Source organism: Hemitrygon akajei, chromosome 16 (assembly GCF_048418815.1).
Source record: "Hemitrygon akajei chromosome 16, sHemAka1.3, whole genome shotgun sequence".
Taxonomy (NCBI): Eukaryota; Metazoa; Chordata; class Chondrichthyes; order Myliobatiformes; family Dasyatidae; genus Hemitrygon; species Hemitrygon akajei.
The window spans coordinates 76,201,362-76,228,749 of NC_133139.1; the positions used below are offsets into that span (position 1 = coordinate 76,201,362).

The window sequence follows — 27,388 nt, forward strand, 5'->3', positions numbered from 1 at the left end:
GGGACCTGGAATGTGCAGTCAGAGAAGCAGACTTAATGTAATATTAAAAAGGGAGATGGTTGAGAACACCATTTGTATGTTTATAGAGACAGGATAAGTGACTGTTAATAGCTGTATTGCTCCTGTATGGAACCAATATCTACTTGACAAACCCAATAACTTCCTTTCACACTGTAATCATTCTGCAAGTCTGTGATGCTTCGTGTATGGAAGCAACACATGTGTTTCTTTTTTTTCCCCACAGCACTTTCAAAAGGTGATCCCACAACAGTTTGATAGCTGTCCTGACAAATTGATCCTGAAGGCTTACCAGGTCAAGTACAACCCAAAGAAAATGAAGAAGTATGTAACATATACATCATACCTTTTGGAGTTAACTGCAGTATGAATATTAGAAAGTGCTTCCTAGTCCTTGTCCATCAGAATACGCAGATGAGTTCTATTTGAGTAGTAGTATCATAAAACCTTGGGGGAGATATTTGGTCTTTCATGATTAATAATTATTAAACCAAATTCTATTTTCTAATTGTTTCAAAAATAATTATTGCAATCTCACCATTCTTGGCTGAAAAATAACCTCATCTCCTTCTACCTTAAATCTATGTCTTCTAGTTATTGATCTCCATCTCTCTCCATCCAAGTTATTTTGATTCCTCTGTTGTAAAGAAGATGGTCTCAGACTATTTATTGTTCCTCATAGCCAAAACTCTCCATCTTGGCTGCATCCTTGGATCTCTCTCCTCACCCTCTCTGCTCCCATCTCATTCCTGTAACATAGTGACTGAATAGTAGATAATTGGAGTTTTTTTTATGTCTAAGGCTCACCACCTACATTGCAGCACTGAGTGTTGAGTTTTAGTGTATTCTCAGGTCCTGAATGAGGTTGGAACTTTGACTTTCTTGCTCTGAATGAAAGTATACCAAATTAACGAGAATTTTACTTCTAGAAGTGCAGGTGTTTTCCAGTGTTGGATTAAATTTTCCATAATAGTGACTAGGTGGCCTAGCTAATAGACTAGTTCCTCACAGCTTCATTGAATCAGATACATCTCTGACTTCTGATACTTTCTGAACTTTCACATACTCCTGAGACTGTCACATTCCTTTGGGTGTTCTGGTTTCACCCCACATCCTAATGATATATGTTAGTAGGCTAATTATACAACTTCAATTGCCTCTAGTCACCCTCTATTAGTAGATGATAGAATCTGTGAAATTTGATGGAAATGTTGGGACAATAAATTACAATTATTGCAGGATTAGTGTAAGTGGATGTTTGATGGCTGGCACACACCTTAGACTGAAGAAATTGCTTCCATGCAATATGACTCTGAATGTATCACGATGTATAGGACCATTTCAAAGTACTTTACTGAATATTTCTTGATCAGATTCACCAAAACAATCTAACTGCTACTGAGCAGGGAGATGGATGATTCACTTAAGGAGCTGACATAGGGTCGAGTGGCATTGGGGCACATGTTTTCTCTGCCTCAAGCTAACAATGGAGAAGTGACAGATCATGACTGATGTTTGGAATAGGGAAGAAAGAATATGATTAAAGGAAGCCATAAGTCCACAACTTTGTCAATCTTCTCAGTTGTTTATGTATTGTATGTGAGCCATTAAAGATTCTGCATGAGAGGAAATGTAATGAGAAAGTTAGTGATCTTGAGATTTTCAGAAGACATTGTCAATTAATCTCTGCCCAGGACTCTTTAATACTGTTGAAGGATATCTTCCTGAAATCTCTGTTAACTTTAAGGTAGTTCAGAGTAGATTCTTTTGTGACCATTAAATTGATAGCATTCTAAGTGAACTTGAAAGGCAATTCGTAACCTTGGGCAATATCACTAATGCCCAAGTGCATATATGCACCATCCCTTCCACCTCACACTATTTGAGTAAAGCTGATTAATTATGGGCCTATTGTAGAATCAATAAAATTAATCATATCCTTCAGCAGGAACTAATAAAGAAAGGTTCTTTGAATTTCTGCTATGGGGGCAGACAACTTGTGAAAAATCAGATCGAATATTTGAAAATTTGGGAGTAAAACCAAGTGTTTATAACTTTCGAAAATATCATTTTGATTCTTTTTCACTTCCTTTAAATGTTTCAAATTAATTATTCAATGGTTTTAAACAGCAGTTAAATTAAGTATGAACTTAAAATCTTCCATCTGCTCTTTCAGGTTGGACAAGTAATCACAGCTTTATTTTTTAAATTATTTCTGCTTTGAAAAAGTATCTAGTGCTTTCCCAGCATAAATGACGAATAAACTCTTCTCGGGTACAAGTATTGGAGAATGTGTGGAGCAGGTTAAGACCTACAAGTATCTGGGAGTACAGTTAGACGAGAAGCTAGACTGGACTGCCAACACAGATGCCTTGTGCAGGAAGGCACAGAGTCGACTGTACTTCCTTAGAAGGTTGGCGTCATTCAATGTCTGTAGTGAGATGCTGAAGATGTTCTATAGGTCAGTTGTGGAGAGCGCCCTCTTCTTTGTGGTGGCGTGTTGGGGAGGAAGCATTAAGAAGAGGGACGCCTCATGTCTTAATAAGCTGGTAAGGAAGGCGGGCTCTGTCGTGGGCAAAGTACTGGAGAGTTTAACATCGGTAGCTGAGCGAAGGGTGCTGAGTAGGCTACGGTCAATTATGGAAAACTCTGAACATCCTCTACATAGCACCATCCAGAGACAGAGAAGCAGTTTCAGCGACAGGTTACTATCGATGCAATGCTCCTCAGACAGGATGAAGAGGTCAATACTCCCCAATGCCATTAGGCTTTACAATTCAACCGCCAGGACTTAAGAACTTTTTAAAAGCTATTATTAATGCTTTTTGAGATAGTGATCTAGATGCATATCATATTTTTTACTGAGTTAAGTATTGTATGTAATTAGTTGTGCTACAACAAGTGTATGGGACATTGGAAAAAAGTTGAATTTCCCCATGGGGATGAATAAAGTATCTATCTATCTATCTATTGATTTTAACCGGCATTTCAACTCTGCCATCTTCATCAGGGATCGAGCCTCAACATGTCTAGTCTGGTCAGTATATATACCCCCATTATCCGTCCCACCTGATTGGTTAGTTCTCATCCAATCAGGTTTCTGTTGTCCCACCTTGTTTACAATCAAATTCCAGTTCTTGCTTAAAGTGAGACCTTTGTCTTCGTTAAAATTCTTTTTCTCTAGTTTTATTTCAAAAGGCTTCTTTCACTAGGCAGTCCCAAAAGTCATTGGCATGGCTTGGTAGTTTTGAGCCATCATGGGCAATCCTATGGCCATGGCAAATATAATGTTCTGCTACTGCCAGTTTCTCTGGGTAATCCAAACGGGAACATCTTCTGTGCTCCTTGATGTGGGTTTCCTCCATATGCCCTCACTGGCTGATGTACACTTCTCCGCATTCACAGGGAACGCTATAAATGCCAGCCGTCCTGAGTTCCAGGTCATCTTTGTCCCATATATCAGCCAGACAGGATGCACAGTGGAAACCCACTTCAAGGAGCACAGGAGATATATCTGTTTGGGTTACCCAGAGAAATCGGCGGTGCAGAACATTACATTCGCAATGGCCATAGAATTGACCTTGATAGCACAAAACTAATGTGCCATGCCGATGGCTTTTGGGACCGGCTGGTGAAGGAAGCCATTGAAATAAAATTAGAGAAAAAGAATTTTAACAAAGACAAAGGTCTTGCTCTAAGTAAGAGCTGGAATTTAATTGTAATTGTAACCCTCAGTTCAGCTAGCGGCTTAATATAGGGGATGAATTTTAAACAAAGTGGGACAGCGGAAACCTGATTGGTTAGCCCTCATCCTGTCAGGAGGGACAGATGACAGGGGATAAATATACCACTGGACTAGACATGCCTAGGCATCATCCCTATTGAAGATGGCAGAGTTTGTCATTGAAACACCAGTTAAAATTGATACCTGTACCCAGATGGAACCTTGAAGTGTTTATTCATTATATCTGCATGTTACCTGCAGTGAATTCCCAATACTATTTGTATTATCAAGTCAATTCTGTGAGAGTGTGAGCCTTCCTGCATCAGAATGTGGGTGAGAGAGAAAGAGAAAATGGAGAAGGGCAATTAACAAACCATCAGGTAGAGAGGATCTGGGAGAGATGTATCTTTGAACCGTGCAAGAGGAGTGCAATGAAATGTTAGGAGGATGTGAGAATGACAGCAAGGAAGAGCATCAGAAATTTGGAAGAAATGCCTGGGGAAAGGGCACTGGTTAAAGCAATGTTAATAAAATGGAAAATAAAATCTGAGATGGTACTCTTATTATTTAGCTATCAGAATAAGCAAAACTGAGCAGAAGGCTTTTCCTTCTGATTCTATTGGCTGTGGTTTAAATTTTGTAATGAGCAACTTTGTGATGAAAGCCCACTGTTGGCTTTAAATGTTTGCTTTAATTCACATACTATTGTGATCTTGTATCATCTTAAAATAACTGGGTATGTGGACGGAATGATAAGATTTGTAATTTTACTGGAGAAAGATGTACGTTTAAGGGTTCTGTTGTGACTTGTTTCTCCCACAGACTTGAAAAGGAATACACTACAATCAAAAACAAAGAAATGGAGGAGCAGATTGAAATTAAGGTAAGTTTTGCAATATGTCTGAGATATAAGCTTTAATTGCCTATGCCATTTCTAGTCATCTCCACATATAATTCTGGGGACAACAATGTATAATTGTATTTAAAAATTACTGTGATTAACTAGCTTATTTTCTTTTGAAAAAGTGAAAGATGTAATTACTGGAAATCTGGTGTGATAATTAAATGCTATTTCCTCAAATGATAGTGTAAGAATATAGAGTTAATTGTGATTTTCAGAGAATGTAATTTGTGCTTGATGTTCAAATGCATCTATTGGTAGGTTTACACAGGTTGGCACTTTTTGAGGTATGACATTCACAGTTGCACTGTAAGTATCATTGGCATCTTCCTGTAAATGGACAGCATAGACCCTATGCAATTAACCATTTACCTTGTATTGCTCTATATTTGGTTGTTCAATAGCATGGCCCAAGTAATCTTTGTTAGATGAGCTAGTGCTTCAATTTCACACTTGTCTGCATGGATGATTCTCCAATTTCTGGATTAACATTTTAGTCATAGGGTTGTATAGCAGAGTAACAGACCCTTTGGTCCAACTCGTCCCTGCTTAACAAAATTGCATTTGGTTGTCCAACAGCATGACCCAAGTAATCTTTGCTAGATGAGCTAGTTTCAATTTCACACTTGTCTGCATGGATGATTCTCCAATTTTTGGCTTAACATTTTAGTCATAGGGTTATATAGCACAGAAACAGGCCCTTCAGACCAGCTCATCCCTGCTAACAGATTGCCTATCTCAGCCAGTTCCACCTGCCTGCATTTGGCTCATATTTCTCTAAACCTTTCCTATCTAGCTGGCTGTCTAAAAGCCTTTTAAACAATGTAGTTGTACCTGCCTCTACTGCTTACTTTCATATGCTCGCCATTCTCTGTTTGGATCCCCATTTAAAACCTCCTCTCTCACCTTAAATTTATGTCCTCGAAAACTAGAAATCCTTACCCTTGAAAAAATCTGTGACAATCTACCTTATCTGTCCCCCTCACGATTTTACACTTAGTGGCCATTTTATTAGCAACACCTCATGAATGCAAATATCTAATCAGCCAATCATGTGGCAGAAACCCAGTGCAAAAAGGCATGCAGACACGGTCAGGTGCTTCAGTGGTTGTTCAGATCAAATATCAGAATGGGAAAAAAATGTGATCTAAGTGACATTGACCGTGGACTGATTGTTAGCACCAGACAGGATGGTTTGAGTATCTCAGAAACTGCTTATCTCCCGGAATTAGCATGCACACCAGTCTCTAGAGTTTACAGAGAATGGTACGAAAAGCCAAAAATAAACATTCAGTGAGCAGCAATTCAGGTTGGACCTAATAAAGTGGTCACTGATTGGGTATACCATCGTTAGTTCATTCCTCAGCCCCCTTCACTCCAGGGAAAACAGTCCTAACCTTTTCACTCTGTTGTCATAACTGAAAATCCCCCAGTCCTGCCAACATCCATGTGAATCTTTTCTACACACTCTCGAGCTGAATTACATCTTTCCTCCAGCTTTGTAACCAGAATAACACAAATTAATTCAAGTTCACTCTCAACATCGCGGCATTCCAACTCTTGTACTCAATGTCCTAACCAATGACAGCAAGCATGCTATATACTACCTTCATCATCCTGTCTAACTGTGTATCTGTTTCAGGGAACAATGTGCTAATATCAAACAAAAGAAAATCAGCAGATGCTGGAAATCCAAGCAATACACACAAAATTCTGGAGGAACTCAGTAGGCCAGGCAGCGTCTATGGAAAAGAGTACAGTCAATGTTTCGGGCCGAGACCCTTCAGCAGGACTGGGGAAGAAAAAAATGAAGAATCAGAATTAGAAGGTGCAGGGAGGAGGGATGAAACACAAGTTGATAGGTGAAACTGGGAGGAGGTGAGGGGTGAAGTAAAGAGCTGGGACGTCGATTGGTGAAAGAGATACAGGGCTGGAGAAGGGGGAATCTAATAGGAGAGGACAGAAGACCTTGGAAGATGAACTTGTATCCCTCAGTCTCTCCAGGGTCTTACCATTCATTATGCATGTCCTACCCTAGTTTAATCTCCTGAAATATATCACTTAGCTGAGTTAAATTCAATTTGTCATTCCTTTACCCACTCTCTCTGTTGATGTAGTTCCTGTTGTAACTTCAAGTAATCTTCTTCGCTGTCCACTTTACCACCAATTTTGGTGTCATTTGCAACCTTACTAATCATACCCCCTACCTTCTCATCCAAATAAACAAAAGCGACCCAGCACTAATCCCTGTGGCAGTTCAGTGGTCACCGGTCTCCATTCCAAAAGGCAGCCCTCCCAATCACCCTCTGCTCCCTTCTACCAAGCCACGTTGGTATCAAATTGCTGGGCACACTGTGATCCCATACGATCTAACCTTCCAGACCAGCCTATTGTGAGGACATTCTTAATGACCCGACTGAAGTCCATGTGGACAACAGCTACTGCCCTGCCATCAATGATCTCCCTGGTCAGCTCTTCGAAAACAAGATTATGAAATTTATGAGATGCATTTTCCCATTCAGAAAGCCATGCTAACTATTCCCAATCAGTCCTTGCCTTTCAAACTGCAGATAGGTCTTGTCTACTGGAATACCCTTAAGTAACTTTCCTGCCATGCCACTAGTGCTAGGCTCATCAGCCTGTAATACCTTGCTTTGTCCTTGCTGCCCTTAAAGGAATAATGTCAGGCTCCATATGGTCTTACAGTACCTTGAGGGTCAATGTAAATGAACAAATTTTACAATTGGCAAGCTAAAGGATACAGTAACATCAGTCAAAAGTAATGCCTTTGATCCTTTTCACCTCCTCCACACTAGGAATTGGCCAGCAGAATTGATTAAACTAGAATATCCCTGCAAACTTGAAAAGATTGAAGCCATGTCAGCATAATTACTAAATCTCCTGCCTGGCAGTTAATTCCAAATTATCTTGCATGTATTGGAAATACCATTGTAATATCTTGTGCAGTAAAGTTATTTAGAATCTCTGAATTGGCTTTTCTTGTCTCAAGTGGAAGTAATAAGCAGTAGAGTGCTCTGACTAACAAACAATTTAATGTTTTATACTCAGTATTCCAAGCCACAACTTCTGGCTAAGTTTTCTGTCTTTTTTGGTTGCATTTAACTGCTTTTTGATATAAAATTGACATGAGCTCACTGTGGTATAACCAAAAGAAATCCATAAATAATCTACAAAATTTCTTGGTATAAAATGCAATATATATCTCTCTTCTGAAACACTTTAATAACCAATTAAAATTAGGTCATAAACATGAGGTTCTGCAGATGATGGAAATCTTGTGCAACACATGCAAACTGCTGCAAGAACTCAGCAAGTCAGTCTACATCCACGGAGGGGAATAAGCTGTCAATGTTTTGAGCTGAGGCCATTCATCAGGACTGAAAAAGAAGGGGGCAGAAGCTGAGGGGAAGGAGTCCAACACCCTTCCAGCTTCTTACTTCACCCCCTCCACCACCCACTCCCTTAACCCTCACCAGGTCTCCCTACCACCTGCCAGCTTGTACTCCTTCCACTACCCCCCATCTCTTTCTAGTTTCTGCCCTTTCCTTTCTAGTACTGATGATCTCGGTCTGAAATATCAACTTATTCCCCTCCATAGATGCTGCCTGGCTTGCTCAGCTCCTCCAACATTTTGTGTGTGCAACACCAGGAGGTACATGAAAAGAGCAGGATTCCTCAGCCCTTTCTTCCTTGGGGTAAAGTAGATCAGTTTCATTTTTCAAGAAACCAGGATCAGTCTTTGCGAAACTTGGGGTCATACTTTAGTTTCTTGCAGTATACAGATGCTTTCAAAGGCCATCTCAGCTAGGTTCTCAAAGATCAAAGGGAAAACAAAATCTGGTTTCCTGAACAACTAGTATAGAGCAGTGAAATTCAATCATTTTTCTTCCAGACTGTCATAAGTTTAAACATATGGAAAGTAATGTGATATATAGATGCTATGATCCTTCAATTACAATAATTAGTGACATTCTGAGGTGTGAAGAGATGAAGGGCATCCTGAGATGGGAATATACAAATGCTTACCTATCTGTATGACTTATAAAGGTGGAGTCTCATTTTGAAAATGCTTGAATCATTCTGGGGGCCTGACAGTACCTGGGGTGAGTGGTCAGGTCTTTGATTAGAAAAGTGAACTCTGCTTCTTGCTCCACAGGCACTACCCGATGTGTTACGTTTTAGACAGAATTCTCTGAATTATTTGAAACATCCAGTATCTGTGGTATTTTGTGATTAGGACCGGAGGGCACAGCCTCAGAATAGAAGGGCGTCCCATTAGAACAGGGGTAAGGAGAAATTTCTTTAGCCAAAGTGTGGCGAATCAGTGGAATCCATTGCCACAGTCAGCTGTGAAAGCCGAGTCATGGAGAATGATAGGTTCTTTATCAGTAAGAGTGTCAAAGGGTAAGAGGAGAAGGCAGGAGAATTGGGTTGAGAGGGATAATAAATCAGCCATGATGGAATGGTAAAACAGACCTGATGGTCCTAAGGGCTTAATTCTGCTCCCATGTCTTATGTTCTTCTGGTCTCATTTATGCTTGGAATAATAAAATGAGCTCAACAAAATAGTAGGAAACGTGTCAGATCCAGGGGTTCCACCACAGCAATAGTGAGGTCTGACTAGGTATAACCAAAGAGAATCTCTGAAATATTGTTATTGCACAAGGGGTGATTGGCTGGATTGTTATTTTTATAAAATAAGCCCACAGCATACTGAGCGCACTGATTTTAAACATTGGAAGCCCATTTTATGAAAGAAATGTGCACACTCTACCAGCTGATTTCTGGAAAAACCCTTTGCAAGCTTTAACGTCACTTGTTCATCTGTATGGTAGATGAACAAATGATGAATGCATGTGTGTAATAGAAAACAGACAGTAATAAATGGACTGAGTCTCATGAGTATTACTGCAGGCTTATGTGTTTACTGTTAATTAAGATAAAAGGTTTATTCAAGATATTCTGTCAGTGCAGTCATTTGTGGAGCAGTTTTGCTTTTTCAGGTAACTAACCCCAAGTATGCCTTATGTGTTTGTAGTGATTTGTTTTCAGAGCATGATTGAATGTAGTGGTAATGAAGGGAAGTTGAGAGATGCAAGAAAGGATGTAGTTAGTGATGGGTGGCTTTGCAGTTTTCTCTTTCCCAGGAATATCTCTTAAATAAATAGAGAAAGATGATTAGTGGGACATTTCTGTATTTTGGCATTCGTTATGTCCCAAAAGAACTAAATTAGGGAGTTTTAACCTGTACTGCTTGAGTATTAAGTTGCAGCATTTTGTTGAAATCTTTCCAATAAGGTGGTGGAGCGCTGAGATGCAGCAACCACTCAGAGTCCAATCAAAGGTGTATTTGTTCAGCTTGTATGTTTCTTTAATGATTGCAAGTTACTACTGGATACAAGGAGCCTCCATTACTGCACCACTATACCATCAGTGAGTTACTTGATATTGATGGGCTGACCTTATTGCGTACTGTTGTTGTGATGTCACCTGGATTTGTGTACTATTGTGCTGAGATGTCAGTGAAGGAGCTGGCTGTGTGCCCCCCCCCCCCCCCCCCGTCATTGCTGCTCTCTGGTGCTCGCTCGATGGAAAAACAAGTTGAACCAGTACAACTTAAGGACTTGGGCTGTACCTTTCTCTTTGTGACTAATTTTTTTTTAAATTGTAACCATATGTGATATTTTTAGCTATGTGCAGTGTGCTGTTTCTAATCTATTTTTTACCTTGACTCTGGAGGGACGCTGTTTCATTTGACTGTATTCATGTACGCACAATGAAACTTGAACTATCTAGATATGTGAGCAGTAGGCTACATAATCTTAAACATGAGAAAGTGTGCAGATGCTCTAAATCCAATGCAACACACAAAATGCTGGAGAAACTCAGCCAGTCAGGCAGCATCTGTGGTAATGAATAAACAGTCGACATTTCGAACCAAGACCCTTCTTCAGGATTGAGAAGAAAGGGGGAAGATGCCAAAATAAACAGGAGGGGAGGAGAAAGATGCTAGCTGGAGGTAATATTGAAGCCAGGTGGGTGGGAAAGGTCAAGAGCAGGAGAAGAAAGAATGTGATAGGCGAGGAGAGTGGATCATAGGAGAAAGGAAAGGAGGAAGAGATCCAGGGAGAGGTGATAGACAGGTGAGAAGACGTAAAAGGTCAGAATGGGGAATGGGGGGGAGTGGAATTTGGGGATTTGTTTACCAAGAGGAGAAATCAAAATTCTTGCCATCAGGTTGGAGGCTACCCAGATTGAATATAAGGTATTGATCCTCCACCCTGAGGGTGGCCTCAGCTTGGCACAAGAGGAGTCCATGAACTGACATATCAGAATGAGAATGGGAATAAGAATTACAGTGTTTGGCCACCAGGAACTCCTGCTTGTGTTGGTTGGTGTGGAGGTGCTCAACGAAGATGTCCCCCAATTTATGATGGGTCTCAGCAAGGTAGACGATGCCAGCAGATTTGCAGGTGAGGTGCTGCCTCACCTGGAAGTACTGTTTGGGGCCCTGAATGGAGGTGAGGGAGGATGTGTACAGGCAGGTTAAGTGCCTGGACGGAGATGGGTGGGGAGGGATGAATGGACAAAGGAATCAGGAGGGAACGATCCATATGAAAAGTGGAGGGAATAGAAAATAACGATATGTTTAGTGGTAGGACCCCTTTGGAGATGACGGAAGTTGTGGAGGATAATGTGTTGGATGTGGAGGCTAATGGGGTGGTAGGTAAGAAGGACCCTATCACTATTAAGGCGATGGGAAGATGGGGTGAGTGCAGATAGAGGAGATATCTACATAATCTTGACTTCGTGGAAGATCATTAATACATTGACTATCTTTGCAGCCACCTCTATTAGAATCGGTTGGTGCAGACCATCAGTCCAGAGATTAGTTTTGTTTAGTTTCAGTCCCTCCAGTACTTCCTCTTCAGTAATATTTCTCATTGTCACCGACCACTGATACTTAATTTTCTGACACATATGAATTATAGTAATGCCTCTGCCTTGCCTTTGTACACTATAACTATTTTCCTGTGAATGCCTTTACTTAACCCTATTTATTTTGTTAATTTCTTCTATGGTGTAATTGCAGAAGCTCCTGCAATTTTTAGTGCACTTCTTGCTGATTAGCTTCTATAATCTATTTTTTATTCCCATCGTTCTTGATTGCTGCTGTTTCTTAAATTCCTGCTATTTCTTAGACTGACAACATTATCAGCTTGATTATTTACTCTGATGCTATTGGCCAGCTCCTCCGTTTATCCTTTGAGGAGCTTTATACTTCTTCATACATTTGTTGGAAATTTTAAAAATTCTTTTAATGCCAACCATTATACCTTTTATACTCTGTTTTTAAATGTAGTGTCCTAAACTACCCCATAGCCATGTAACTGTCAGTACTCCCCTTCTTGCCAACAAAATGCCCTCATTTAAAATGAGACCATTGCTTCTGATTGTGTGCATACAGAATTCTGTCCTGTTGAGATGTTACTTCTTATAGAATTACAATTTAGCCCTGAAGTATTGCATAATAGATCCAATTCTAGGACTTAATTTTCCAAACTGGTCTCCCAAATTAACTGAGTTTTTCTGTTTAAGACTACCTTCAAGCATGATAACCCATCAGTCCAGTAACCAGTCTTCAGTTTGTGTTAGCATATAACCTCCATGAGCACTTGAGTAACAATCATTTATGTAGCCTTTGTATTTTTTTTTGCAAAGCTGAATTTATTGTATATCTTCCTAATAGTGCATATCATCTTTGTCCATCAATTGGTGTCAGAATAAGTTGGTAATAGGTTTATTATTGTCACGAGATACAATGAAAAAGGCTGTTTTGCATATTTTTCATATAGATACTACCAAACATGAGAACATCAGAATCAGAATCAGGTTTAATATTCTAACGCTGAATCAGATTCGCAGGTCCAGCAAGTGAGACAGTGAATAGGCATATTAATCATTTATTTACAAATAATAAGAATTTGACCCAACATTCATGTTCCCCAAATTACAGAAACTACAAAGCTGAATATTCAACAAACATACTGAGTTAAAAGTGTGCCGAAAGCATACCTTCTCAATGGTAATGTGCACTGCTTACCTAAAACAAAGGGAGAGAACTTCCCACACGTGCTCTCAATGTACCCAGGATAGTTGAAACTGGACACCAGGCGGCTAACCAATGGGAAAGCAGCTGCAGTTTCTAAACTAACCAATCACAAAAAAGCAACATATATGTATATATGGATGTATATTAAATAATTAAATTAAAATAATAGTGCAAAAACAGAAATAATAAAAATGTGAGGTAGTGCTCATGGTCGCAATATCCATTTAGAAATCGGATGGGAGAGGGAAGAAGCTGTTCTTGAATCACTGCCTTCAGGATTCTGTACCTCCTTCCCGACAGTAACAATGAGAAGAAGGTATGTCCTGAGTGATGGGTCCTTAATAATGGACACCACCTTTTTGAGGCACCGCTCCTTGAAGATGTCTATAAAGTCCTGTGCAATAGCACCCCCTCCCCCAAATACCAGATGATGATGCAGCCTGTCAGAATGCTCTCCTTGGTACACCTGTAGAAGTTTTTAAGTATTTTAGGTGAACAAACAAAATCCCGTCAAAATCCTAATGAAATACAGCTGTTGTCTTGCCTTTGCATCGATATGTTGGGATCAGGTTAGATCCTTAGATATTTTGACACCCAGGAGCTTGAAATTGTTTACTGTGTCCACTTCTATTCCCTCTATGAGGATTGGTTTCTGTTCCCTCATCTGACCCTTTCAGAAGTGCACTATCAGCTGTTTGGTCTTACTGCAGTTCAGTGCAAGGTGGTTGCTGCGACGCCACTCAACTAGCTGAAATATCTTGCTTCTGTATGCCCTCTTGGCTTCATCTGAGATTCTGACAAAATTCATCAGCAAATTTATAGATGGCATTTGTGCTATGCCTAGCCACACAATCATGGGTATAGAGACAGTAGAGCAGTGGACTAAGCACATATCCTTGAGGTGCACTAGTATTGATCAACAGCGAGGAGATGTTATTACCGATCCGCACAGTTTATGGTTTTCCTGGGTGATGGGTGTCTTTAATGATCGATGCATTGTTCCTTGAAGATGTCCTGGATGTTATGGAAGGAGTGGAACTGACTGAGTTTACAACTTTCTGCTGTTTATTTTGGTCCTGTGCAGTAGCCCCCACCCCACCCCCCAAAACAGACAATGATGTAGCCAGTTAGAGTGCTCTCCACAATACAACTGTAGAAATTTGCAAGTGTCTTTGGTGACATACCAAATCTCCTCAAACTCCTTATGAAATATAGCCACTATCTTTGTAACTGCATCAAATCTTGGGCACAGACTAGATCCTCAGATGTTTATACCCACAAACTTGAAATTGCCTACTCTTTCCTCTACTGATCCTCAGTGAGGACTGGTATGTTCCCTTGTCTTACCTTTTCTGAAGTCCACAATCAGTTCTTTGGTCTTACTGACGTTGAGTGCAAGTTTTTTACTGCAACATCACTCAGCTAGCTGGCATATCTCAGTCCTGTATGCCTCCAATTGTGCCAACAATGGTTGTGTCATCAACCAGTTTTTAGATGCCATTTGAGCTGTGCCTAGCCACACAATGATGGGTGGAGAGAAAGTAGAGCAATAAGCTAAGCATGCATCTTTGAGGTGCGCCAACATCGATTGTCAGCGAGGTGGAGATTTTATTTCCAATCCACACAGACTGTGGTGTTCCGGTGAGGAAGTCAAGGATCCAGTTGCAGAGGGAGAGACAATCAGAATTCTAGGAATAATTGTGTTAAATGCTGAGCTGTCAATAAACAACTTCCTGACATTAGTATTAATGTTGTCCATGTGATCCAAAACCACATGAAGAGCCAATGAGATTACATCCACTGTAGACCTATTGTGATAGGCAAACTGCAGTGAGTCCAGGTCCTTGCTAAGACAGGAGCAGATTAAATTGTAACCAACCACTCAAAGCACTTCATCACTATAGATGTGACTGCTTCTGGACTATAGTTGTTAAGGCAGCTCATCCTGCCCTTCTGGATACTGGTACGATTCTTGCCCTTTTGGAAGGTGGGAACTTCCAACTGTAGCAATGAATGATTGAAAATGTCTTTTGCCACACCTTGCAGTTGGTAGGCGCAGGTTTTCAGAGCCCTGGCAGGTACTCCATTGGGGCCTTTCACCTTACGAGGGTTCATCCTCTTGAAAGAAGATCGGACGTCGGCCTCCCAGACAGAGGTCACTGTCACCGGGTGCTGGAGGGATCCTCATAGCTGTAGTTTTATTCTCCCTTTCAAAGCGAGCATAAAAGACGTTGAGATCATCAGGGAGTGAAGGATCACCGCTATTGCCATTCATGATGTTAGGTTTCATTTTGTAGGAAGTAGTAGCCTGCAAACCCTGCCAGAGTTAACATACATCTGATTCCGCCTCCAATCTCATTCAGAAATCAAGTTAGTACAAATGGAAAATCAATAACAGAATGCAGAAATATAGTGTTAAAGTTATGGAGAAAGTGTAGTGCAGGTTGACAAATAACATACAAGGGTCACTGTGACATAGATTGAGAGATCAAGAGTTCTACTTAACATACAAGACGTCCATTCAGGAATTTCATAACAGCAGGATTGAAGCTGTCCTCCAGTTTAATACATGATTTGAAGCTGTATATCTTCTGCCTGATGGAAAGAAGAAGGAGAAGTTACAATGACCAGGGTTAGATAGAGTCAGTAGGGCTTCGGCAGAGCAGATCAGAATCAGAATTAGGTTTATTATCACCGGCATGTGATGTGAAATTTGTTAACTTAGCAGCAGCAGTTCAATGGAATACATAATCTCGCAGACAGAAAGCGAGAAAAAAATAATTAATAAAATAAAACATAATACATAAACAAGAAAATTACATATATTGAATACATTATTAAAAAATGTGCAAAAACAGAAATATTGTATATTTTTAAAAAGTGAGGTAGTTTCCAAAGCTTCATTGTCCATTTAGGAATCGGATGGCAGAGGGGAAGAAGCTCTTCTTCAGTCGTAGGCTTCTGTATCTTCTGTATCTTCTATCAGATGGGAACAGTGAGAAAAGGGCATGCCCTGGGTGCTGGAGGTCTTTAATAATGGATGCTACCTTTCTGAGACACCGCTCCCTAAAGATGTCCTGGGTACTTTGTAGGCTAGTGCCCAAGATGAAGCTGACTAGATTTACAACCTTCTGCTGCTTCTTTCGGTTCTGTGCAGTAGCCCTCCATACCAGACAGTGATACATCTGGGCAGGATCTGTTCTATATGCATATATACATTAGTGAAGATCAATGGAGTGATGCCAAATTTCCTTATCTTTCTGAGGAAGTAAAGATGCGGGTGTGCTTTCTTGGCCATTTTTCCTATGTGGTTTGACCAGGATAATCAGTTGGTGCTGTTTACAACCAGGAGCTTGAAGCACTCAACCATCTCAACCTCAGCAGCATTGATACGTACAGAGTGTGTACTCCACCCCGCTTCTTGATATCAATGACCAGCTCTTTTGTTTTCCTGACATTGAGGGTAATGCTGTTGTCTTGAACCATGCCAGTAGGCTCTCAATCTTCTTGTTCTATTCCATCTCATTGTTATTTGAAACCCAGCCTACTGTGGTGATCTCATCTGCAAATCTGTAGGTAGAGTTCGACCAGAATCTCTACACATTCATAAGTGTATGGGGAGTAAACTATAAGGCTGCGGATGCAGCTTTGGTGGGGGGAGGAGTGGAGGGGTTGGTACTAGTGTTGATGATAATTGTTGCAGATGTGCTTCTCCCTGTTCTTACCAATTATGGTCTGCTGGTCAGGAAGTTGATAATCCAACTGCAGAGGGAGATGCTGAGTCCTAGGTCTAGGAGTTTAGAGATGAGTTTGTTTGGAATCATGGTATTGAAAGTGGAGATATAGCCAGTGAATAGGTGTCTAATGTATGTGTTTTTGTTATCCAGATGTTCCAGGTATGATTCTAGGGCCGGGAGATTGCATCTGCCATGGACCTGTTTTAGCAATAGACAAATTGCAGTGGGTTGAGGTTGTCTGGGAGCTGGAATTGATGTGTGCTGTGACTGGCCTCACAGCACTTTATGATAGTGGACTGTTAAGTGGCCTGTTATTTGTAGTTTCTATCATTGTTCCCAACTCTGCCAGTTACATTCCAAAGGAACCAGCTATAGTTTTTATCGGGTCATTTTTTCTAATCCCAGCAGCTTCTTCAAATATTTTCTCTCTATCCTTTCCAGTAGTATCAAATCGTTACCATCAAATGGTGACCAGAAATGCATACTGTATTAAAGCTGAGCTCTTACTGCTGTTGTCGGCTGTCTAGTATAATCTATTTGATCTTCTAATTAAGAGTGACATCCTGGTTACCTTGTCATGCCCTTTATTTTCTGTCCTGATTCCTTTGGATCTGAACATGTGGAGTTCCTCCGCACTATTCAACAGCCTGCTATTCTCTTCCCTGGTTGTACACTCCAAAAAAAAGTTTTCCCACACTAGCTTGGATTAAATTTCACTTTCCATTTTTTTGTGTGACAAACCAGGCCATCCATTACCTTACAGCTTCCTGTTGTCTAATGCTTACTCCTCACTGTCAGCTTCTCAGTTTTTTAATTGTCTTCTCTGCAAGGTTGTTTATTAAGCTGTCTAAATAATTAATATCTATGATGAAAGTAATGCTTTGAGTGATAATCCCTAAAGAATCCCACTGGTGATAACTGAAAGAAAAAGACCCAGCCAAAGAAACTATTGTGTTCCCAGCCTCTGGGCCATTTTTGGATTGAATTTGCTACTCCCTATCTTGATTAGCCTACTTAAACATAAGGCCATAAGAATATTGAAGCAGGAGCAAATTACTTGGCCCACAATCAGATTCTGGCTATCAAGTCTTGTGCCTACTCCCCATGGCCCTGAATTTCCTGATCTTCCTTTAAAGAGGGGGAGAGATAAACTCTGTAACCACATCCATTACCATGCATTCATTAGGTGCCATGTCATATGACGTGCGATCATGGTCTTTCCATGATCATGATTGTTCTTGGCAAAGTTTTCTACAGAAGTCATTTGCCATTACCTTCTTCTGGACCTTCTGTTTATAAGACAGGTGACTCCAACTATTAAGGTTCAAAGTCATTTTATTATCAAAGTACATTTATGTCACCATGTACAACTGTGAGATTCATTTTCTTGTGGGGATACTCAATAAATCTATAGAATGATAACCATAACAGAATCAATGAAAGGCCACTCAACCAGAGCATTCAACCAGAGTGTAGAAGACAACAAATTGTGCAAATACAAAAAGAAGATATAATAATAAATAAATGATAAATAACAATGAAAGTGAGTCCGTTAGTTGTGGGAACATTTCAATGATGGGGCAAGTAAAGTCATCCCCTTTGGTTCAAGAGCCTGCTGCTTGAGAGATAGTAACTGTTCCTGAACCTGGCGGTGTGAGTACTGAGGCTCTTGTACCTTTTTCCTGGTGGCAGCAGTGAGAAGAGAGAATATCCTGGGTGGTAGAGGTCTCTGATGATGGACACTTCTTTCCTGTGACAATGTTTCACGTAAATGTGCACAGTGGTTGGAAATGTTTTACTCATGACAGTCTAGGCCGAATTCACTACATTGTGTAGGATTTTTCATTTAAGGGCATTGATATTTCCTTACCAGGCAGTGATACAGCCAGTCAATATACTCTTCACTGCACATCTGTAGAAATTTGTTAAAGTTTTAGACGTCATGTTGAATCTCCACTACTCCTAAGGAAGTACAGGCTGCCTTGCTTTGTTTGTGATTGCACTTATGTCCTCCAAAATAATAACACCCAGGAATTTAAAGTTGCTAACCTTTGCAACCTCTGATCCTCCATTGAGGACTTGATCTCTGGTTTTCTTCTCCTGAAGTCTATAATCAGTACCTTGGTTGTGCTGACATTGATTAAGATGTTGTTGTTATGACACATCTCTGCCACATTTTCAATCTCCCTCCTATATGCTGATCCATCACCACCTCTGATTCAAACTATGACAATGTTGTCATCAGAGCCTTGTGGTACATCTGTGATGATGCAGGTTGTGCAGGAGGATTGCCATCTGAACTGACTGGGGTCTGCAACTGAGCAAATCCAGGATCCAATTCATCAAGGTTGAGACCAAAGTCTTGGAGCCTATTTATTAGTTTTGTGGGGTGATGGTATTGAATGCTAAGCTGTATTCAAAAAAAGAGCATCCCGATTTATACATCTTTGCTGTCTAGATGCTCCAGGGTTGAGTGAAGAGCCAATGAGATGGCATCTGTTGTGGACCTGTTGCTCCAGTATGCAAATTAGAGTGGATCTAAGTCACATCTCAGGAAGGAGTTTGTATGTTTCATCACTGAGCTCTCAAAACACTTCATCACCGTGGATGTATGTGCTACTGGGTGAAAGTCACTGTGGCAGGTCATCACACTTTTCTTGGGCACTGGTATAAATGGACCCTGCTCTAAGCAGGTGTATACCACATACTGTCAATACTCTTATCAGTACTCTTCTGAAATTGTTTGCCTGGCATCAGCGGTGGCATAACCAGGACTTGTGATATGCACCAGTTGCTCATCCACCACCTGCTCCCTTGGCTTCACATGCCCCTCATCAGGGTGCTAAGCACCTTGCCGAAGGATGACCTGCAGGCTAGTGGAGAGAAGGAGCACTTTACACTCCTTTGGTGGAGACGTATCTCCACACCACCACCCAGTCCAATTATAAAGCCACCATAACCTCCGGTTATAAATTTTTAAAGTTCATCATCCTCTAATGGGTGGAAAGTCCAATTGAGACAGAATTATCTTAGCTTTTTTAGGCTCTAGAAAAGCCAGTTTACTTGTTTTCAATCCTTGTGTAAAACATTATTCCCACCCTGGTGGCTACTGCCATGCTCTATTAAGAGTTGTGGACAAAATGGCATTAAACTGACCCATATTTTGAATTTGATGGACCTGTCATTGCCTCTTATGCTATTTATTTCAATTATGAACTACCAGATCTAACCTAGCTGCATAAAGATCGATTGGACCTTATTTTACCTACTAAATCTGCTCAGAACTCCATAACCACTCTTGAGTGACCTTTACTTTGGGCAGTTGTTTTAAAATCCACTTCCCCCATTTTCCCCAGACTTGACTTCAGTAAACCCACAGAATACTGTTACTGAGATAGACCATTCATTCTGTTGCTTCACTTCCCAGAGTCAATTAGGCCAAAACCTTGCCCAAACTCACTTCATTTGCCCCTCACATCCTTTGTAAACTCTAGTCATTAAGTCCCATCTCCTGTTCCCTCAGCCCTCTTCTTCCCAAAATGCTGATTATTCAACTTCCTTCCCTGGCCCAGTGTTCATTATCAATACTTGCTCCCATCTGGTTATCATTACTCCTACTCATCAAACCGTTTAGCTCTTCCATCTTTGTTTTTTTTTTAAAAAAGAATGTAATTGTCTCAGATGACACATTCCCTCAAGTCCATTAAGAATGCTGCAACTTTCCAAATCTATCCCGATTTATCTGATGCTCCTCCTTTGAATCCCTCTGTGGAGGTCTCAGTACTGTACAAATAACGGAAGCAGCTCTGGTCAAAACTACTTATCACATACCCAGAAAATGCATCTGTCATTCTCTCCTTGAACTGTCTGCATCTTTGACATGATCCACCTGATCATCATCTCCAGTGCTTCACACTATTGCTGCACAGCATTACACATGGCTTTTTCCATTCTCTTCTACCCTGTTGTGGGCAATTGCTTTCTCTTTTCAGGCTACTATCTTGGGGATCTTTAGAAGATCTATGTTCTTCCAGCTTCTGTTTCTAATTTACTAGTACCAAAAATAGAGAATCAACTGCCATATGCATTTCATTTCTGCCATCTCTCTTGATCTCTTCTGTCTCTTTAGTTTTCTGACTGTTGAATACTGGGTGAGCAGAGTTTTACCCATAGAGAATAAGAAAGGCCAAAGCTATCCTTTGCACCTGTTACAACTTCCATCCCTCTGTCCTAGTTGAGCAATACCTTTTCTTCTTGCTTTCATATTTGTTAGCAGTGCAGCCTCCTGATTTCTCATCTTGTAGAGTAAATTTGCCAGATGTCTGCACTTCTGTAAGTCTGGCCTGTTGAGCACAGCAAGTTCAAGTTTAATTGTCATTCAGCCATACACAGGTATACAGCTGAACAAAACAGTGTTCCTCCTGGGCCAAAGTGCAAAGCACAGTACAATCTCACACATCATTACATAAACAGCTACAAATAATGTTACCACAAGTCCCTGAGTGGCATTTCCCCAAGATTGATGGTGCATGGGATGTTGGCCTGAAGCCACATTTCTGCAAGAACAAGCACACAGCAGCTCCTCTTCTCACACTAGGTCAGCTGCAGATGAAAGCAATCCAGCATGTCTTCCAGAGAGCAAAGACTGGAGACCAGCACCGTCAGGAGAGCTGACCAAACCCAGCATGGATTCCAAGACCCACCATGCCTCTGTTCCCTACGAACCTCCTCCAGCACCTCCTCACCGGGTGGCAACACCACAGCATGAGGGCCTGGTCCACACAACCACCGAGGAGGCCATGCAGCCCTTCCTGCAGTCAGTCTCACAGTAAACTAGAATTGCAGTGTTTTGCATGAACAGTGCCTGCCAGGATCTTGCGATCATGAGAAAATCATTTAAAACAAATATTTGCACCATTCTCGGGACCCAGAGAGGCCGCTGTGACCGAGTGTGCCCCATTGTACTGGCAGGTTTGAATTTAGTCACTTATTTTAGCCAAAGGGTGGTGGATTTGTGGAATTTGTTTCCACATGCAGCTGTGGAGGCCAGGTTGTTGGGCATATTTAAGGCAGAGATTGATGGGTTCTTGATTGGACATGGTATCAAAAGGTACGGGTAGAAGGCCAGGAAATGGGGTTGAGGAAGGGAGTGAAAAAATAGGATCAGCCATGATTGAATGGCTGAACAGACTTAATGGGGCCAGATAGCCTAGTTCTGCTCCTATGTCTTAGGGTCTTATTTATAGAATTCCCTGTCAGCTGCCAATGTCTTAACCACAGAAATTTTCTCCCTAAACCTTTCTGCTTCTCTCCAATTTTTTTTCCAATATTCCACTTGATACCTACCTTCTTGATTAAGCTTTTGGTCCCCTTCTCTCATATGAACTTGATGAGGTGTGGTGTTGCCATTTTCTGAATAGTCCTTTGGAGAGCCTGAAATATTCCTCTGTTGGAGATGCTGTAGAAATGCGTCATTGTTTCTCATTGATTAATCCTCTTAACAAAGGCATGTGCAGTCTTTCCACCAGGTGGTGTAGTGCTCTTCTGTATCAGAATCAGAATCACGTTTATCACCAGCATGTGTCGTAAAATTTGTTAACTTAGCAATAGCAGTACAATGCAATACATGATAACATAGAAAGAAAAAAATAAAGAAGTAGATCAATTACAGTAAGTATATACAGGTATATTAAATAGTTAGATTAAACATAGCGCAAAGCAGAAATAATATGTATCATTTTTTTAAAGTGTCGTAGTGTTCATGTATTTGATGTCCATTTAAGAATCGGATGGTAGAGGGGAAGAAGCTGTTCCTGAATCGCTGAGCATGTGCCTTCCCTGATGTAACAATGAGAAAAGGGCATGTCCCAGGTGATGTGGGTCCTTAATAATGGATGACGCCTTCCTGAGGCACCGCTCCTTGAAGATGTCTTGGATACTACGAAGGGTAATACCCATATGAGGCTGACTAATTTTACAACTTTCTGTAGCTTCTTTTGGTCTTGTACAGTACCACCCCCCCCCCCCCCATACCAGGCAGTGATGTGCCTGTCAGAATGCTCTCCGTGGTACATCATGGGACATATATAGAAGTTTTTGAGTGTTTTAGGTAACAAACCAAATCTCTTCAAACTCCTAATGAAATATAGCCACTGATTTGCCTTCTTTGTAGATGCATTGATACATTGAGATCAGTTTAGTTATTCAGAGATTGTGACACCCAGGAACTTGAAATTGCTTACTCTCTCCACTTCTGATCTCTTTATGAGGATTGGTTCATGTAACCGCGTCTTCCCTTTCTGAAGTCCACAATCAGCTCTTTCATCTTACTGACATTGTGTGCAATGTTGTTACTGTAACACCACTCAAATAGTTGGTGTATCTTGCTCCTGTATGCCCTCTCATCTTCATCTGAGATTCTACCAACAATGGTTGTATCATCAGCAAATTTATAGATGGCATTTGAGCTATACCTAGCCACACATTCATGGGCATAGAGGGTCTAAGCACACACCGCTGAAGTGCGCCAGTGTTGATCGTCAGTGAGGAGGAGATATTATCACCAATCCACACAGATTATGGTCTTCCTGTTAGGAAGTCGAGGATCCAATTACAAAGGGAGATACAGAGGCTCAGGTTCTGTAGCTTATCATCCAGGACTGTGGAAATGATGGTGTTAAACACTAAGCTATAGTTGACGAACACCATCCTGGCATAGGTGTTTGTATTATCCAGGTATTCTAAGGCCATGTGAAGAGCTATTGAGATTGCATTGGCTGTAGACCTATTGTGGCGATAGGCAAATTGCAGTGGATCCAGGTCCTTGCTGATGCAGGAGTTCATTCTAGCCATGATCAACCTCTCAAAGCATTTCATCACTGTAGAGGTGAATGCTACTGGGTGATCGTCATCAAGGCAAGGCATACTTCTCTTCTTAGGCACTGGTGTAATTGTTGCCTTTTTGAAGCAGGTGTGCACTTTCAACCATAGCAGTGAGAGGTTGAAAATGTCCATGAATACTTCAGTCAATTGGTTGGTACAAGACTTCAGAGCCTTACCGGGTACTCCATCAGAGCCTGCCACCTTGCGAGGGTTCATCCTCTTGAGAGAGAGCCTGACATTGGCCTCTGAGACAGAGATCACAGGGTCACCATGTGCGGCAGGGATCTTCACAGCTGTAGTTATATTCTCCCTTTCAAAGTGGGCGTTGTAAGCATTGAGCTCATCTGGCAGTGAAGCATTGCTGCCATTCATGCTATTGGGTTTCACTTTGTAGGAAGTAATGCCCTGCATACCCTGCCAGAGTTAACGTGCATCCGATGTCACCTCCAACCTCGCTTAGAATTGTTTCTTCTCTCATGAAATAGTCCTCCACAAGTCATAGCCGGGTTTTTTGTCCAGACCTGGGTCACCAGTCTTAAATGTCACAGATGTAGCCCTCAGCAGACAACGATCCTGCCCTGCCTTTAATAAGTTTGTACATTCTGTCCATAACCGCGTGGGTTTCCTCTGGAAGCTTCGGTTTCCTCCCACATTCCAAACCTATACTGTTTGGTAGGATAATTGGTCATTGTAAATTGTCCCATGATTAAGCTGACTAGAATTAAATTGGGGGTTTGCTGGGCAGAGTGGATCGAAGGGCCTACCCCACGCTGTATGTAAATAAATAAATTCTGTCAAGAAAGAACTTCCTGGTTCATCTACGGCTTTTGGTTTGGGAACATACAGAAGTTTTTGTAGACACACACTCATCCACACAGTTTTTAATGAAGTCGGTAGCAACTGCAACATACTTAGCCAGATTCAAAGGTGAATCTCTGAATATGGTGTAGTCCACCAATTCAAAGGAGTCCTGTAAGTTTTCTTGTGCTTCCCTTGTCCATACCACTGGTGCTGGAGTCTTCAGTCTCTGCCTATACTCAGAGGGTAGAAATACAGCCAGGTGATTAGACTTTACAAAGTGTGCTCGTAGAATAGCACAGTAGGTATTCTTGGTGATGGTGTAACAGTCATCCAGTGTGTTGTTTCCCCTGGTACTACAAGTAATTTGTTGATATAATTATTTAGTGACTTTTTCACGCTGGCCTAGTTAAAGTCCCTGAAAATGATGGTTAAGACATGCATGTTGATCCCATTGCTTAGATCGTCTAGAGCCTGTTTGACATTGTCCTGTACACCGCTACCAAAATGATCACTGAAATTCCCCACGGCAGGTAAAGTGGATGGCACTTAATTGCGAGATATTCTAGGTCTAGTGAGCAGAATTGGGACAACACTGATACATTTGTGCAACAAGAGGAGTTGATCATGAGGCATACACCTTCACCTCTGTTTGCGAGAGTCTTGAGAGTCCTATCCTGACGGTGTTTAGTGAACCCGTCAATCTGAATTGCTGCACCTGGTATAGAAGGGGTTGCCAGGATTCCATGAAACAAAGGAAACAAGTGGTCCTAATGTCCCTCTTATGCAGCACCCTAACTCTCAGATCTTCAATTTTAGTTAATAAAGGCAGTACATTTGCCAGCAAGGCAGTCAGTATTGGGAGTCAAAATCCCATTTTCTTAAACATACCCATATCCCTGATTAGCAGCTATGTTTCCTCCAAGGAGTCCGATGAGAAGTACAGTCAAAATCAGCATTGTTTTGTTACGTACCCCGTAAAGGATTAAAAAGGACCAGCAGAAATGGACACACCTGAAGTCTGAGTCTTCCGTTATAAACACTATTTTATTAGTAACTATGTGATAAAGTAATATAAAACAAGATAAGGCAAAACAGGTTCGCAGAGTATATGCATATATAAGTGAGTAAATAAAGTTCCCAAGCTTCTCCCAGTTCAGGTGATTAAATGATACAGTCTTACGGTGGAATGGTAAGTAGTCAGTTCAGTTCTGGAATTTGAATTGAGTAGAGTTGGGGTGGGGAGGGGGGGAGAGAGAGAGAGAGTTGTTTTGTCTTCCTAGTGTCGATGCCGCCAAATCTTCCACGTTGTCCTCCTGCTCCCAAAACTTACAGTCACCGACTATGACCACAAAAAGAGGATGCCGTTTCATGTGGTACCGCTGTCAACCCAGGCAAGGGTTAAACACACCGATAGCTTTCTACCGGTCACCCCTTTGTCCACACTGTGAGCAAAAACCCCACCTTTGTTGTGGGCACTCAAAGCTCAACCAGTGTCTTCCTTGGTGTCTGGCGTGTCTGATTACAAAGCCAACTGACCTTGTATATATTCCACAAGAGCTGAACACAAGCTGTCCATCATATGGTTCCACCTTTCCGTTTCCAAGGCAACTCACAGACTTTCTCTCCATTGCTGAATTATCGCACACACTGTCTGCTCCCTCTCTCCCTTTTTAAAGGACAGTCCACTTAGAATAATCCTTTAGATTTCGTCACACCTCCCTCCTTTTAAGAAAAATTTTGATGAAGCAGCAAAATTTTTGTCTTAACTATCAATTATACAGCTTAAAGCAATAAATGTGTAATTATCAGGTAACATAGCAAAGCAATACAAACTCAAACTTAACACCTAGACAAACAGTCTGCTATAATATTGTCAGTACCTTTCAAGTGTTTTATTTCCATGTCATACTCTTGCAAGATCAGACTCCAGTTAAGTAACCTTCTATTCTTATCTTTCATTTTACTCAGAAACACTAATGGATTATGATCCATGTAAACCACAAGTGGTTTCTGCACAGGACATATGTAGACATCGAAATGTTGCAATGCTAAAATGAGTGCTAACAACTCTTTTTCAACAGTGGTGTAATTTTTCTGATGCACATTAAATTGCTTGAATAAATAAGCTACTGGATGTTCAATTTCATCATCATCCTTTTTCAACAATACTGCCCCAGCACCTTCATCACTAGTGTCTTCCGTGATTGAAAATGGCTTATTGAAATCAGGTGCTTTGAGCACAGGGTGATAACACAGGATGGTTTTCAGGTGGTCAAATGCCTCTTGGCAAAGGTCAGTCCACACAAATCTTTCACTCTTCCCTAGGAGTTTTGTTAGGGGGAGAGTGATGTCTGTGAAATTCTTACAAAACTTAATGTAATACCCAACCATTCCTAAAAACCTTCTTTACGCTTTCTTGCCTGTCGGAACGGGAACCTCAGCAATACCCTGAACCTTGGCCTGCACAGGAGCCAGTTGGCCCTGGCCTACAACATAGCCAAGATACGTGACAGTAGCGTGGCCAAATTCACTTTTAGCGAGGTTTACAGTGAGATTTGCCTTGGACAGCCTTTCAAACAGTTTCTCTACTGCTGAGATATACTCTTCCCAGGTGTCATTCCATACAATCAAATCATCAATGTAAGCCCCTATATTTTCTAAACCTTGAATCACTGAATTCATCATCCTTTGGAACGTCCCTGGAGCATTTTTCATCCCAAAGGATAAAACATTGTACTCATACAATCTAGGTGGTGTCACAAATGCAGATTTTTTTAGCCCTTTCTGTCAAAGGAACACACCAGTGACCTTTCAACAGGGCAATCTTTGTAAGGTATTTAGCCTTCCCCACACTACCAATACAGTTATCCACTCTTGGGATAGGATAAGCATCTGTCTTAGTTATTGCATTAACTTTCCTGTAATCAGTGCAGAATCTCATGCTCCCATCCGGCTTAGGGACAATCACGCAAGGTGACGACCAGTCTGAGGTGGATGACCTAATTATGCCAGCTGTTAGCATGTATTCAATTTCTTGTTCAACCATTTTATTTTTGTCTTGGTTCATTCTGTAAGGGTGCTGCTTAATGGGATCGACTCCATCTACAATTACATCATGCATCGCAACTGTGTACGGTCTTGGAATGTCAGGGAATAAATCTTTATACTTGTTAATTAAGCTCTTCAGTTGT

General features: G+C 41.1%; 1 protein-coding gene across 11 annotated transcripts in view; it reads left to right on the top strand.

Annotated features, from left to right (window-relative positions):
• LOC140740196 (EVI5-like protein) overlaps positions 1-27,388 on the top strand; it is a 258,676-nt gene that overhangs the window by 98,895 nt on the left and 132,393 nt on the right. For all 11 annotated transcript variants that reach the window (XM_073069213.1, XM_073069214.1, XM_073069216.1 and 8 more), the window contains exons 10-11: positions 245-342; positions 4,565-4,625. In XM_073069213.1, the coding sequence (XP_072925314.1) occupies positions 245-342; positions 4,565-4,625 (159 nt within the window). The remainder of the gene's footprint in view (positions 1-244; positions 343-4,564; positions 4,626-27,388) is intronic.